This window comes from Schistocerca piceifrons, chromosome 9, assembly GCF_021461385.2.
Source record: "Schistocerca piceifrons isolate TAMUIC-IGC-003096 chromosome 9, iqSchPice1.1, whole genome shotgun sequence".
Classification (NCBI taxonomy): domain Eukaryota; kingdom Metazoa; phylum Arthropoda; class Insecta; order Orthoptera; family Acrididae; genus Schistocerca; species Schistocerca piceifrons.
Window position 1 is genome coordinate 21,417,379 of NC_060146.1, and position 16,261 is coordinate 21,433,639.

Below are 16,261 nucleotides of genomic sequence, written 5' to 3' on the forward strand. Positions count from 1 at the left end.
GTATTCCTTTTTGCCTGTTTCACTTACTGCATTTTTATATTTTCTCCTTTCATCAATTAAATTCAATATTTCTTCTGTTACCCAAGGATTTCTACTAGCCCTCGTCTTTTTACCTACTTGGTCCTCTGCTGCCTTCACTACTTCATCCCTCAAAGCTACCCATTCTTCTTCTACTGTATTTCTTTCCCCCATTCCTGTCAATTGCTCCCTTATGCTCTCCCTGAATCTCTTTACAACCTCTGGTTCTTTTAGTTTATCCAGGTCCCATCTCCTTAAATTCCCACCTTTTTGCAGTTTCTTCAGTTTCAATCTACAGGTCATAACCAATAGATTGTGGTCAGAGTCCACATCTGCCCCTGGAAATGTCTTACAATTTAAAACCTGGTTCCTAAATCTCTGTCTTACCATTATATAATCTATCTGATACCTTTTAGTATCTCCAGGGTTCTTCCATGTATACAACCTTCTTTCATGATTCTTAAACCAAGTGTTAGTTATGATTATGTTGTGCTCTGTGCAAAATTCTACCAGGCGGCTTCCTCTTTCATTTCTGTCCCCCAATCCGTATTCACCTACTATGTTTCCTTCTCTCCCTTTTCCTACACTCGAATTCCAGTCACCCATGACTATTAAATTTTCGTCTCCCTTCACAATCTGAATAATTTCTTTTATTTCATCATACATTTCTTTAATTTCTTCGTCATCTGCAGAGCTAGTTGGCATATAAACTTGTACTACTGTAGTCGGTGTGGGCTTCGTATCTATCTTGGCCACAATAATGCGTTCACTATGCTGTTTGTAGTAGCTTACTCGCATTCCTATTTTCCTATTCATTATTAAACCTACTCCTGCATTACCCCTATTTGATTTTGTGTTTATAACCCTGTAGTCACCTGACCAGAAGTCTTGTTCCTCCTGCCACCGAACTTCACTAATTCCCACTATATCTAACTTCAACCTATCCATTTCCCTTTTTAAATTTTCTAACCTACCTGCCCGATTAAGGGATCTGACATTCCACGCTCCGATCCGTAGAACGCCAGTTTTCTTTCTCCTGATAACGACATCCTCTTGAGTAGTCCCCGCCCGGAGATCCGAATGGGGGACTATTTTACCTCCGGAATATTTTACCCAAGAGGACGCCATCATCATGTAATCATACAGTAAAGCTGCATGCACATTGTATCTAAATGTAATTTAGCTTTGCTTTTTTCAATAGTGAATGCAATGTGGTTAAATAGTTTGTTACTGGAATTTTTTAAGGTAGTATTAATATTTAATGTTATTTTTGGCTTCTGAACATGACATTTTAAGTTTTATGTATTGTTTCGGTATTAGAAAAAAATAGAAATGAACTCTATACAACTATTTGTGGGAAGTGAGTGTGTTGCTCAAATTCAAAGAAAGAGGTAATTTCAAAACTGAAGTGTTTGGTTTTGTCCAAGCCTAACAGTTTTAACACAAACTATAATCCATTATGCATCCTCTGTGTTCCAAGCTTTTCAGTGATACACAAATTATTGAAAAGTAACAAATTTGCCACAGGAGTGTGTGATTGGGTGTCTGCTTGGATGTTTGTGTGAACATGCATACTACTGCTAGAAACAGAGCTAATGTGAATTCTGAGTGATTGCCATTCCCTTGTGCTATTTTTTATAAACATGAAAAATTCAAAACTGTGTGTTTCACAAAATGTTGCAACTTTTTGTTTTTCCTGTGAATCTGATTGACTTTTAACAATGTAATGTGATTGGATAGAAAAAATCTACTCACCAAGCAGAGGCAGAACATGCACATAAAAGAAGGTTATACTCATGCAAGCTTTTGGTGCCAGTGGCTCCTTTCAGCAGATGAGTTGAAGGGGAAGGAAAACGGGTGAAGGAGAAGGATTGGCATGGTTTAGGAAAAATGGTAGATTTTGGAAAAGTCACCCAGAACCACGGGTCAGGGGAGACTTACAGGACAGTATGAAAAGGAAAAACTTATAAGTTTCTTATGCTATATGGTGTCACTATTGAAATATACCAAGTCCTGACCACAAATAAATAGCTTTTAGAGATGTGGTATTCAAATATATAGGTTGTTGCAAACATGATTGTAATGCTACTGTGCATAAGGAAACTTACTTTCTTTGACAAATTTGCAAAAATATAAAACGAAAATTATGTGATTCTGTGAGCATTGTGGGCATAAATTTCAAGAATGATGTTTTGATATGTACCTACTCATATACGGATTTTGTCTGCCGATACACGAGCATAGAGAACTGTCCGTATGTTTCTGATACACAGCCTATTTCAGCACACAGGACATAGCAAACTCCATCCTCCCAAATAGATGATCAGTGTCTTAACAACTGCACTGCCTCATTTGGATGATCTCTGTTATCGCTCAGTATTTTTTTGATTATATAAAATTTGCACAAATAACTTACAACTGAAGAAAAATAGTTTTGCACTGTTTCTTGGCATATCTTTACATTATCACTGCACACACTGTGGACATCTACAGATGCCTACAGGCCCACAAAAATACTGGTGTGCCCCTTGACTCCCTTCAGTCTGTTCAGAAAACTGGCTCCAGGCCCATAAATGTGCTACTATGCCCCTTGCTTTTGTCTATGTCCCCACTTCGAACTACGTGGAAAACTGACTTAGCATTCCCACATGATGATTCAGATGATGTCCTCAGGAGAATGATAAGGCATTTGTGTCGTGCACTGTAGATCTTGTCATATGATCTGCTTGTAAAAGCCTTACATTGTGATTACCTTTTGTAATGTGACAAGTTGTTGTAGTTGTACACTTTCATTATTAACCCCTACTCTGAGTTTGCTTTGTAATATTTAATTGTGAAGTATGCATTATGTACAGAGTGTGTTTTAGCTGCCTTCATAAATAGATGTATTTTAGTATTTTTTCCAATTCTTTTGGCAGTTTATTATACAAATTTATTCCTTGATAGAAAATGCAATTTTGAGTTGTTTGTTTTTCCTTGGTGAATAAGTCCAAATTGGCTCTTCTTCCACAGTTATATAGAACAATTGGTGAAATACTTCCTAATGTTTTCTCTGATACCCACTTCAGATTAGTAGATCTTGTGCTATTCTTTGTTTATATTTATTGCAGTTACACCGATTGCAGTTTCTATTTGAAAAATATTTTTATGATTCAACTGTGTGATCTAAATGATGTGCAACTACAAAAACATGCCACAATTACCAAAAAAGACATTGTGAAATTGTACCACAGCTGATAATGTCATGAGAGGTAGTAGATCTTGTGTATCACATCCACAACAGTTTCATTAAGAGATGTGAAAGGCAAGGGACACAAATACTGAAAAATCTGTAGGATAAATTACAGTAAGTGAGTAAGACCATGTGCCACATGCAGCAGGATAGGTTATGTGTAGTAAAACGTACAAATTTGAACTATCAATTGGAAATCCGTGGTGTGTGCGTCTAGTGCCTGTAGAAGAACCCATGGCTACATGAAAAGGATAGAAAAATTAAAACCACTGATGATACAATACATGACCAGGTGAAATGTATTTTGTTGGGAACCAAATAAAGTCAGTTGCAGAAGATGGAATTTTTCTTATATACTTGGTGAATGTAATAGTCTTTGTATAGTTATCGTGTTTCTAGTATTTGGGTTGGAGATGAAATGTATTTGAGATGCAATTGCAGTTCTATTTTTTCAGATTCTTAGCAGCAATTATTGGCCAGTACCACATGCCTTGTGGACTGCCCTGACCCAATCCTTCTGTACGGCAAAGCTATGGTTCAGAATTGTTGTCACTGTGTACTGGCAGCAGAAAGATAGGCATTTGAGCATTTGGCCACATTTATTCGAGTTCGAATGTACTTTCCATCTGTTGAAGTTTCCTCATCATATTTTATCCTGTAAATGATTCCCAACATCAGTGCACCGTATTGACTATCCCAAATGTCTTCCCTCACTCTCAGAGCACCAGTTGATACCCTACTCTGAAATGTGCATCTGCCTGCCATATATGGATGGTGAAAGCAGATTATAGTCTGCTGGTTTCTGTATGGTAGTTTGACTTTTATATCAGTGCTTTTTATTTAAATAGTCAGCTTTGTTTTTATGATTTTCCTTATTTAAATAACTGGCTTGTTTGATGCCTGTTGGAAGTGACCATGTAAACAAAATTTGATTAACATCCTTGGACCTTTAAAGAAGAGGCCTTTTGACAAAGGGACCTTGTCTGATTTATGCACTTATGATAATGACGATTGAGTTTAGTGTTTTCCTGAGAATTTCCATTCATAACAGCATTATTAACAGTGGACCTAGGCACCTGTTGTCATCATCATTATACTGCACCAGACTTCTCCACACATTATAACCACATTTTTACTGGTGTAAGCACAAATAATAGTAAGTAGTACAGTGATATGAAACTTCCTGGCAGATTAAAACTGTGTGCCGGACTGAAACTCGAACTCGGGACCTTTGCCTTTCGCAGGCAAGTGCTCTACCAACTGAGCTACCCATGCACGACTCACACCCCGTCCTCACAGCTTTACTTCTGCCAGTACCTCGTCTCCTACCTTCCAAACTTTACAGAAGCTCTTTTGTACTGTGATAGTTTACTAATATAACAGTGAACATAATCAATTTTTGGCAATATAATGTAACTGGATAGATGAAAAATCTACTTACCAAGTTGTGGCAGAACACACATTTAAAAGGAGGTCATACTTATGCAAGCTTTTGAAGCCAGTGGCTGCTTCTTCCAGCAGGAGGGTTGAAATGGAAGGAAGAGGGGTGAAGGAAAATGACTGCAGAGATTTAGGGAAAGGGGAAGATTTTGGAAAAGTCACCCAGACCAGTGTTTCAGGGGAGATTTACCCGATGGAATGAGAAGGAAAGACTGATTGTTGGAGATGGCACTGGATGAGATTTGAAAACCTGAGAGCTTAAAGGCGAAAGACAGGGTAATATGCAAGACAGAGATTAGTGCTAAAATATTGTGAATGAGTTAATAAGAGTGAAAGCTTGAGTGCATTGTATGTAACAGAGGTGGGAGGGGGACAGCAAAAATATACAGGACAGAAAAAGAAAGATGTACAAAACTAAAACAGAGTGAAGAAAGGAGTAGTCACTTTGAAGTAATGCTGAGATGGAAGAAATTAATGTAAATTAAGGCCAGATGGGTGGCGAGAACCAAGGACACGTTGTAGCGCCAGTTCCAACCTGCAGAGTTCTGAGAAACTGGTGTCTGGAGAAAGACTCCATATGGCACTTTTGGTGAAACAGACACCGAGGTCATGACTGTCAAGTTGTAGAGCATGCCTTTTACATCAGCATGACTACCACCAAATTATCAGTTAGGATGGATCAGCATAGGCAGAGAGTGTATACTGGGGACACACATATTGTGTGTTGCCAGTATAACACACAGTATGTGTGTTCCCAGTATACACCCTCTGCCTATGCCCATTCATCCTAACTGATAATTAAGTGGTAGTCATACTGAACAGTGTTTACATAACAGCTGGTGTATGAAGTATCATTTCACAAGTGGCTCTCACTTTGATATTTTGCGAGTTATAGGGCTGGTATAGGTGGTGGTAGGAGGGTTCATAGGGCAAGCCTTGCAGTGGAGACATTCACAGGGATAGGAGCCATAGACAGAGAGATGGGTCAGAAGGAGCATACGGTCTGACAAGGATATTGCAGAGATTGGGAGTGTGACAAAAAACTATTGTATGTTTGGGGGCAAAATCTCAGACAGAATGGATCTCATTTCAGGATGTCATGGCCTTGTCGCAGTAGCTGATTAATACATTCCAGATCAGTGTAATACTGTGATGTGCTCCAAGGTTGGTCTTTGGAGGCATCAGTAGTACCAGGATTAGATGTGATGACCTGGGAGAACTTATTTTGAGTTAGGCTGGTGGGTTAATTACATCCAGTGAAGGTAATTACATTCAGTGATGGCTGAGGTGAGAAGGGTGGTAAATTGCTGTAAATAGTGTGTGTCCGAACAAATACGGTATGTTTCCCTCGAATGCCATGGCTGTATGGGAGAGAAGGTTGACATAGAAAGGCTAGACCTGGCAGCATGTAAATACTGTTGTTTTGTAGTAGGTTTAATGTGGATAAAAGTGTGTAGCCTTCCTTTAGTGAGGACAAGATCAAAATAAAGGAAAGTGGCAAGGGATTTGAAATAGGATCATGTGAAATTTAATTGGGAGAAGGTACTTAGAGATTCCAGGGATTTTAACAGGTCAGCCTCACGATGAGTCCATATTTCGATGTCAACAGTGTATCTAAACCAAACCAGGGGCTCAAGGTTTACGGATCCCAGGAAAGCCCCCTCCGAGCAACTCACGAAAAGGTTGGCACAGGAAGGAGCCGTCCCGGTTCCCGTGGCCATACTCCAATCTGTTTGCACTTCTGCCCCTCAAGTGTGAAGTAATTGGTGGTAAGTATAAAGTTGATTAAGGTGAACAGGAAGGATGTCATAGATGTGGAATCAGGTAGATGCTGACTGAGGAAATGTTCATAGCAGACAGACCTTGTTCAAAAGAAGTTTTCCTGGGCTATCACATCCAATCCTGGTACTGCCGATGCCTCCAAAAAATAACTTCAGAGCACAACATTTGTCACTTATTACTATTCTGTTCTTGAGCATATTAATCGGCTACGTTGACAAGGCCGTGACTTCCTAAAATCGTGCACTGTATTGAGATTCATTCTGTCTGAGATTTTGCCCACCACTCCTATAATAGCCTTTCGTCACTCTCTCAATCCCTGCAGCTTCCTGGTCAGACCCTGTGCTCCTCTTGCACCCATCTCCCTACCCTATGTCTCCTATCCCTGTGACTGTCCACCCTACAAGACTTTCCCTGTGCACCCTCCTACCACCACCTACACCAACCCAGTAACTGGCAAAATATGTACTATCAAAGAGAGAGCCACCTGTGAAATGACTCACATCATATACCAGCTGTTAATGCAACACTGTTTGGTCTTTTATGTCAGCATGGCTACCACCAAATTATCAGTTAGGATGAATGGGCATAGGCAGAGGGTGCATACTGGCAACACACAATTCCTGTTGCAAAGCATGCTCTAAAACATGACAGTTCTAACCTCAGTATTTGTTTCACCATTTAGATTCTTCCTGCAGACACCAGTTTCTCAGAACTCCGCAGGTCGGAACCAGCGCTACAACGTGTCCTCTGTTCCAGCCACCGTGACATTTTAGCAGTAATCTCTGTCTCGCGTATTACCCTGTCTTCCACCTTTAAGCTCTCAGGTTTTCAGATCTCATCCGGTGCAGACCCCAACAATCAGTCTGTCCTTGTTATCCTGTCTGGTAAGTCTCCTCTGACATGCAGTTCTGGGGGACGTTTCTGAAATCTACCACTTTCCTAAACCTCTCTAGTCCTTTTCCTCCACCTGTCTTCCTTCCTCTTCAGTCATTCTGCCAGAACAAGGAGCCACTGGCTCTGAAAACTTGCATAAATATAATCTTTTTTATGTGCATTTTATGCACACCTTGGTGAGGAGATTTTTTTATCTGCCCAATTACATTATATAGTTGCAGTTTACTGCTAGTAGTGTGTGCAGATTAAGTTTCTGTGAATTGCTTCTCTTTCTGTTAATATGTACCTTGACTTGATTGTGTGTGTGTGTGTGTGTGTGTGTGTGTGTGTGTGTGTGTGTGTGTGTGTGTGTGTGTTTGTTTGTTTGTTCCACCTTCACACACCAAAAAGGCTGGATGGATTTGCATGAAATTTGGGATGGATATAACTTATACCCTGAATCAACGCATCTGTTACTGTATGTATACCTACCTGTCAAAGGGGTGGCGGTGAAATAGGTTGCAGCCCAGATGCGCAAATACCCACACTTTATTCATTCAGAATTTGAGAATCAGATTACCTGGTGACTTGCAACAAACTTTACACATAACATCAAACATTTATGAAAGTTCTTTTCTCTGACAACTCCTGTAAAATGATGAAAGGAAAAAGTTACATTTTCATTTTTGCTGTTCGTGCAAGAAAACTGGTGCACGAAGAGTGACGTTGTGATGTATTATTTCTTTACTACTAACTATTTGTGTGACACTGTTAGCAGACAGAGTTCACATACGCCACTGAATGTAACAGCAAAATTACGTTATTGTATAAAATACAGTTCAGGAGATATGACATCGTAAACATTGAGATGTGTGAAAATAAAACTGCAGGGCAAAATTTGGTAGAGGTTCACGCAACAGATATGTGCAAATATGTGTGAAATCTGTTAAATACGTGTGAAATAGATTTGACGTGTGCGTGTGTGAGCGAAGCTGTGGGTAGAAACCTCGCCCTAAACCTGTGGAACAATTTCAACCAAAATTAGTAGACATGTTATAAGGAGTGATCAGGCAGTTTCTGTCTGAGGGCATTGCTGTGATGTATAAACTACTTAGGGTAACTTCTATGCGTGTACGTAAGCACTGACGTGCCAGCGAGGGATTAGTTGAGCATTCGTGTCTTTCCGACACGTGTGCGGTAAATGCAATAACGTGAACTACGGCGACATTATTACCGAAAGTATCCGAGCAGTACCGACATCCGGTTATCCTCTTCCCAGCTGCTGAAGGACAGTCGCCGGTAAACGTCCGTTGGAGAATGAAGAATGTGTACGGGGGAGCACGTCTGTCAAAAACCGTCATTGTGGAATGGTGAGCCAAGTTCAGTGCTGCTTCACAATAATAAGTGTACCCTTTTGACAAATGTTGTAACACAGAAACTGTGCCAACTCGAGTGGGAGACACTCGAGCACCCGCCCTACAATCCTCACATCTCCACATTTGAGTATCACATCTTTGACCCCTTCAAAAAAGGCCTTGAAGGGTTGACAATTCCTGTTGGATGTGCAGCAAATAGTTACGGATTTCTTCATGCAGCAGGACACAGTCTTTTATGAAATTGACATCTTTGACCTGATGTAGTAGTGGGAAGAGTGCCTCAATGCTTACAGTGAATTTGCCCGATTGGCATACCGATTCTGGACTGTACAGCTTTTGAATGGAAACTTCTTTAGCACTCTTTATTATTTATTATTATGATCTGGAAAGAAATACTGTGTTTGTAAAATCCACCAGGCTCTGTTGAGGTGGGCTAATAATGTGGCGAGAGAAGGGGGAGGAGGAGATGGACAGACAGAGAAGGGAAAGGGGCAGGAGGACATAGATAAGGAGATGGAGGAGATGGACAGAGAGAGGGGAGAGGAGGAGATTGTCAGAGAAAGGAAAGGAGAGGAATTGGACAGAGAGTGATGGTTTGGAGGCGGTAGACAAAGAGAGAGAAAGAAGATCGACAGAGAATGGGGGTAGAGGAGGTGGACAGAAAGAGGGGTGTGGGAGATGGACAGGGAGAGAAGGAGAAGGAGGTGGACTAAAAGAAGATTGGAACAAATATATACCCGAGCAACACCGAGTACAAGAAGTCCTGGATCATTGTTTACAGAGACGTATTGCAGTAGATTCCTGACTCTCCATACACACTGAGACAATTTTGATCTTTCCCATGCTAAGCATGTTGCAGACACTTGTCAAATTATTTACTCCCATTTTTTGCATGTTTTGTAATTTGCTACTCCGTCATATAAAAATGTTATCTGTGAAGTAAATGAGTGAGTTGCAACCAACATGAGTTCTGTCGGATTTTCCAATTGTCTCAGAATTAGGGTCTTTTTTTTTTCCATGCAGTTTGCTGTGCCACAAGTGGCTCGTGTTGCAAAACTTCCAAGAGATAACTTTGTGATGATGCGTATGTGTGGATAGTGAATTTTAGCTTTAACATTTTTTATAGATTACTGTTTAACAATGGTAACAAATAGGTGTGGAGGGTGCAGTTAGTTGAAAATAAACATATTGAATAAGCCAGTGAGACATCATTGGATTGTGGAAAGACAACACACTACAGTGAAATATCTACAGAGGTAAACTGCTAAGCAAATTGAGCAACTGGTGGAGTGCCTTTAAAATAGTCATTCAAATGTATGACTTGAGTACCATAAGGACTGCATACTTTAACCCTACCATTTCATGTGGCATTTCATTTTGTACATTAATACAAAAGGAAAAAGAGGAGAAAGAACTTATGGAGAAAGAAATTGTGAAGATCATGATACATTCATCATATGCAGCTACTAACCTAAGTTTCAAAGAATTGTGAATATTTCCTGCCCCAAACTTATGTATCTTAGAGAGTGTCTAATTTGTAAATAAGACTCTCCATCTGTTTTCTGCCTGTACAGACTTGTGGTGACTGATGGAGTGTGGAGTGTAACTGGCCCTCGAGGGACGGATGGGTGACCTAGAGATGTGTCCACGAAAGACTGTGTGCGCTGTGTCGTGCAAACACGTGACTGTGTGAATGTGAATAGGTGCCTGCAACTGCAGCAGTGTCAACCGTGAACTGTACACCACATGTTAGTGTGGCTTGCACCCCTCAGATCCTGTGGCAGTTGCAGGAGACTTGGCAGTAAACAGCTCAGTGACTCTTTTATTGACAAACAACCTCCAAGATGAGGCAGGGGTCATATGTGACGCAGTCCTGTATACACCACAATAAGACTGTGCCTAACATAGCAAAAACTGCAAAACCGTTTGCTGGCTGTGAGTTCATAAAAGAGTGCATCAGTGCTGTTGCAGATCTTTTGTGCCCACTGAATGTAAATCAGTTGCAAGAAATCAGCGTTCTGTGGTGGACTGTATGTCACCACTGAAGTGCCACAGTTGGTGATGTTTACTGGCAATTAATAAGTAAAGTGCAGGACTTCATTCCGTTTTCCATTGCACTTGATGCCTCGACAGGCATTTCAGATGCTCCACAATTAATAATTATGTCTAATGTGCGGATGCTTATGTGGACATAATTGAGGATATTTTGGACACGATATATTAAAGAGCACTATCACCAGTGCGGACATTCTCAAAGCTAATCATCTTGTGGTGCAGTTCTTCTTGTTGTCTCCGTGCTTGCTAAGAAAATGGGATGAGGAGTTCCGCCTTATGCAAGACACCTTTTTTTCTTTTGTTTCACCCATACATGTTTCAGCACTTTTGTGCTATCATCAGTGGGTTCTATTTTTATTTTTAACTGTAAATTTGTTGTTAACATATTAACATTTTCGTCGTTTACAACATTATGTAAAAGTTATAAATGTAAAAAGTTATAAATGCAACTTTTACATAATGTTGTAAACGACGAAAATGTTAATATGTTAACAACAAATAAAATAAATATAAATGTAAAAAGTTATAAATGCAACTTTTACATAATGTTGTAAACGACGAAAATGTTAATATGTTAACAACAAATTTACAGTTAAAAATAAAAATAGAACCCACTGATGATAGCACAAAAATGCTGAAACATGTATGGGTGAAACAAAAGAAAAAAAGGTGTCTTGCATAAGGCGGAACTCCTCATCCCATTCTCAAAGCTGTCGAGAGAGCTGTCGATTCTTTTGGTTTACACTGGGAACATTGAGTTTCAGTGACAATAGATGGATCACCTGCAATGAAGGAATCCAGATGGGATTTATGGATTGCTAAGAAAGAAGTTGCAGTGCACTGAAGAATCATTGTAGAGATTTCACTGCATTTTGCACCAAGAGGTACTGTCTAACATGGGGGCATCACACAAATAGTTGTTATGACAGTCAGTTATTTGAGAGCCTGTGGTTTGAAACATTGACAGTTCCATAAATATTTAATTGGAATTGTGGAAAAGTAGGGTGACATACCACACCACTGGCTTAGCTGCATCAACATACTGAAAAATTTTTTTGGATTAAGACTGCCAGTAAAAAAAAGAAAAATGAGGCTTGAATTCAAATTAGAAGATCCAGATTGGGTTGTCACCCTTGCATTTTTTGTGGTTATTACAGGACATCTGAATGCATTGAATACTAGCTTGCAAAGTGAAAATTGATTAATTTGTAACATGAGTGAAAAAGTGCAAGCTTTCATGAGTAGGCTTGCACTGTCAGAAAGAAAGCTTTTGTCAGAGAAAGTAATACATTCACCTACTCTGCGTTCTGTCTATGAAAAGAATTACCAGGAGTGTGTTTTTCTAATTAGTTTCATAAAAGGGGAATTTCTGAAGCTTTCAGATTGTTTTCAAGACCATTTGCTACCTCTCCAGATGATACTCCTCGCCATTTCCAAATGGAATTAATAGATCTACAATGTAATTCTTGTCTGACAGACAAGTTCGTTTTGGCAAGACGTTTAATAACATTTTATCAGAACTTTCCATTGCAAGAGTTTCCTTGTCTTCTTCATGAAGCCACGAAAATATGTCAGTGTTTAGCTCAACATAAGTATGTGAGATATTTTTTTCTGTTATGAAAATTAGTAAAGGAATTAATTAGGAAGTTCTGGTCTTACGTTAAATGAGTAAGTGGCTTGAAACAGCATATCCAGACACTCCGGGATGATGATGGCATTGAAACAGAGGATGACACGCGTAAAGCTGAAATACTAAACACCTTTTTCCAAAGCTGTTTCACAGAGGAAGACCGCACTGCAGTTCCTTCTCTAAATCCTCGCACAAACGAAAGAATGGCTGACATCGAAATAAGTGTCCAAGGAATAGAAAAGCAACTGGAATCACTCAACAGAGGAAAGTCCACTGGACCTGACGGGATACCAAGTCGATTCTACACAGAGTACGCGAAAGAACTTGGCCCCCTTCTAACAGCCATGTACCGCAAGTCTCTAGAGGAACAGAAGGTTCCAAATGATTGGAAAAGAGCACAGGTAGTCCCAGTCTTCAAGAAGGGTCGTCGAGCAGATGCGCAAAACTATAGACCTATATCTCTGACGTCGATCTGTTGTAGAATTTTAGAACATGTTTTTTGCTCGAGTATCATGTCGTTTTTGGAAACCCAGAATCCACTATGTAGGAATCAACATGGATTCCGGAAACAGCGATCGTGTGAGACCCAACTCGCTTTATTTGTTCATGAGACCCAGAAAATATTAGATACAGGCTCCCAGGTAGATGCTATTTTTCTTGACTTCCGGAAGGCGTTCGATACAGTTCCGCACTGTCGCCTGATAAACAAAGTAAGAACCTACGGAATATCAGACCAGCTGTGTGGCTGGATTGAAGAGTTTTAGCAAACAGAACACAGCATGTTGTTATCAATGGAGAGACGTCTACAGACGTTAAAGTAACCTCTGGCGTGCCATAGGGGAGTGTTATGGGACCATTGCTTTATACAATATATATAAATGACCTAGTAGATAGTGTCGGAAGTTCCATGCGGCTTTTCGCGGATGATGCTGTAGTATACAGAGAAGTTGCAGCATTAGAAAATTGTAGCGAAATGCAGGAAGATCTGCAGCGGATAGGCACTTGGTGCAGTGAGTGGCAACTGACGCTTAACATAGACAAATGTAATGTATTGCGAATACATAGAAAGAAGGATCCTTTATTGTATGATTATATGATAGCGGAACAAACACTGGTAGCAGTTACTTCTGTAAAATATCTGGGAGTATGCGTGCGGAACGATTTTAAGTGGAATGATCATATAAAATTAATTGTTGGTAAGGCGGGTACCAGGTTGAGATTCATTGGGAGAGTCCTTAGAAAATGTAGTCCATCAACAAAGGAGGTGGCTTACAAAACACTCATTCGACCTATACTTGAGTATTGCTCATCAGTGTGGGATCCGTACCAGATCGGGTTGACGGAGGAGATAGAGAAGATCCAAAGAAGAGCGGCGCGTTTTGTCACAGGGTTATTTGGTAACCGTGATAGCGTTACGGAGATGTTTAACAAACTCAAGTGGCAGACTCTGCAAGAGAGGCGCTCTGCATCGCGGTGTAGCTTGCTCACCTGGTTTCGAGAGGATGAGTTTCTGGATGAGGTATCGAATATATTGCTTCCCCCTACTTATACCTCCCGAGGAGATCACGAATGTAAAATTAGAGAGATTAGAGCGCGCACAGAGGCTTTCAGACAGTCGTTCTTCCCGCGAACCATACACGACTGGAACAGGAAAGGAAGGTAAAGACAGTGGCACGTAAAGTGCCCTCCGCCACACACCGTTGTGTGGCTTGCGGAGTATAAATGTAGATGTAGATGTAAATGAAATTGAGGTTAAGAGCAAACATCTGTAATGAAAATTTATGCAAGTATGTGCGTTTTTCTGTATGTAGAAATTTTGTACCAGACATTAACCTCATTATAAATGCAACTAGTGATAATTAAATTAAATGGATCTCAGATAATACTCCTAGAAACTGCGATTACTTTTCAGCTGTCCTATTAAATCCTGCTCCCTCATTTAATAATGCAAGCTAGGAAAAAAAAACACATTTAAAGCATTGCAGATGAAGAAAATGAGATGATAGGGAAAGAGTGTGGAGGGCAAAGGAGAGAAGCATATGGCTGACCTCACCCACAGTTGCCTGCTCCTGTGCAAGTGCACTTCACACAAGCAATATTTCTGCCCGTTCGTGATACAGAGTATGCAGTCAAATCTCAGAAAGTAGTAAATAGACAGGCCTCTTAGCTAGCAAGTTGAAACCATATGGTTTTTACTGTTGTTCGTTTTTCAATCACTCTGGCTAATATTGAATTTCGAGCAGCATGTACTTGATTTTCAAATACTGTCAGTGTCAAATACTCCAAAACTGTCAGAGTGGATCTTAGGGTTTCCTACCCACCTTTACACAGTAAAGAAAAACTACATCCAAAAGAATGTTGACAGCAATGTGTGCTTTTTTTATATAAAACTTTGTCACGATGTCATTTTTCTAAGACATTATTTAAAATTTATCCAAAGAACCATACAACATTACTAAAAGTTACAAAATGAGAAAAAGCTGGTTTATAACGTTTTGTTGTGAAGTAATGAAAATACTTACTCCATTTCTGTATTACAAATAAATAACACAATAAATAAGTGAAATAAATCAGTTGCATTATGTGGTAATAATTAATTAAATGACTTGTACTTGTTTTTTTAGTATTACTGGAGCTATTTTTCATTATTTTATTCCTACACATTTTAGATTTCACTTCTGTAGTCTGAACAGAGGGACTCAACATTCATTTAATTACTTCATACTTTCAGACTTCAATGGCTTTGTGACAGTGCATTAATAATAATAATAATAATAATAACAACAATGTTTTCTCAGTTTGGAATTTTGTTAGAAATTTCAGTGAAAAATACTGCAATTATTTGACTATACATGTTGTGAGTAACAGTTGAGGGAATGTGAAATTTGTCTAAGAAATGTGAAATTTGACTAAGAAATGTGAAATTTGTCTTCTGTGCTTTCAGGCATCAAACAGTATACCTTCTGCAGTTGCACAAGATTTGGCAGCATGTTTGCCACCAGGGGATCAACGCCCGTACGACAGCTCACGGTACGCCCCAAACGAGGCAGGGGATGACGTGCTGAGCTACAGTGTCCTGCCTGCTGAAATGTTGCCTTTTACTGCAGAAAGGCACCGAGCATATGACAAGTCTAAATATTATGACGCTACCCCCAGAGAAGTTCCTGTTTTGAGGAACCAGGTTAGCAAGCAATCTGCAGTTCACTGTTATTTTCACACCTGTCTTTATGCTTCACAAACTGTCATAGAACCTACAAAGTGAGGTGTGTGGCATTAACTTTGTTTCATTACAAGAAGACAGAATGGCTAGCTAGTACTTATCCTCAGCAAGTGATATTCCTAGTCCTGCCAACAGCCTCATTTAAAAGTGGAAAGAAATATCCTAACTTTCGGAACTGTTAGTTCCTTCCTCAGGGAGGAACAGTTGTGGAAGAATTGAAAGTTGGGGCGAGTCATTCTAACCTGAGGCTGAGAGGTGCCAACCTGTTGTAGTATAAGGGAGACAGCAATGAAGGAGTTGGTGTCAGGTAGGTCAAAGATAGTACATTGGTAAGCCTGTTTCAGTCAAGAGATGATGGGATGAAGTGATGTATGTATGTATGTATGTTATGGCAGGAAGGAAAGGGGGGGGGGGGGGGAGAATGGGAAGACACATTACTGGAGGCTAAATTCAGGAGGTTGGTGGGATGCCAGGATATGTTGGAGAGCAAGAGTTCAGAATTCAGAGAAATTAGTACTTGTGTGGTACAGCAGACTCCAAAGACCATCGAATCATGACTAGGGCACTGTGTTCAAGAGCTGGATACTGGGTGCTCTAAGGAAGAAAGTTCTGTGTCCATTTGTCTGCTCGGCCGG

General features: G+C 40.0%; 1 protein-coding gene across 1 annotated transcript in view; it reads left to right on the plus strand.

Annotated features, from left to right (window-relative positions):
• Positions 1-16,261, plus strand: part of LOC124717224 — a 112,438-nt gene that overhangs the window by 59,358 nt on the left and 36,819 nt on the right. The window contains exon 4 of the mRNA XM_047244015.1: positions 15,351-15,587. Coding sequence (XP_047099971.1) covers positions 15,351-15,587 — 237 coding nt within the window. The remainder of the gene's footprint in view (positions 1-15,350; positions 15,588-16,261) is intronic.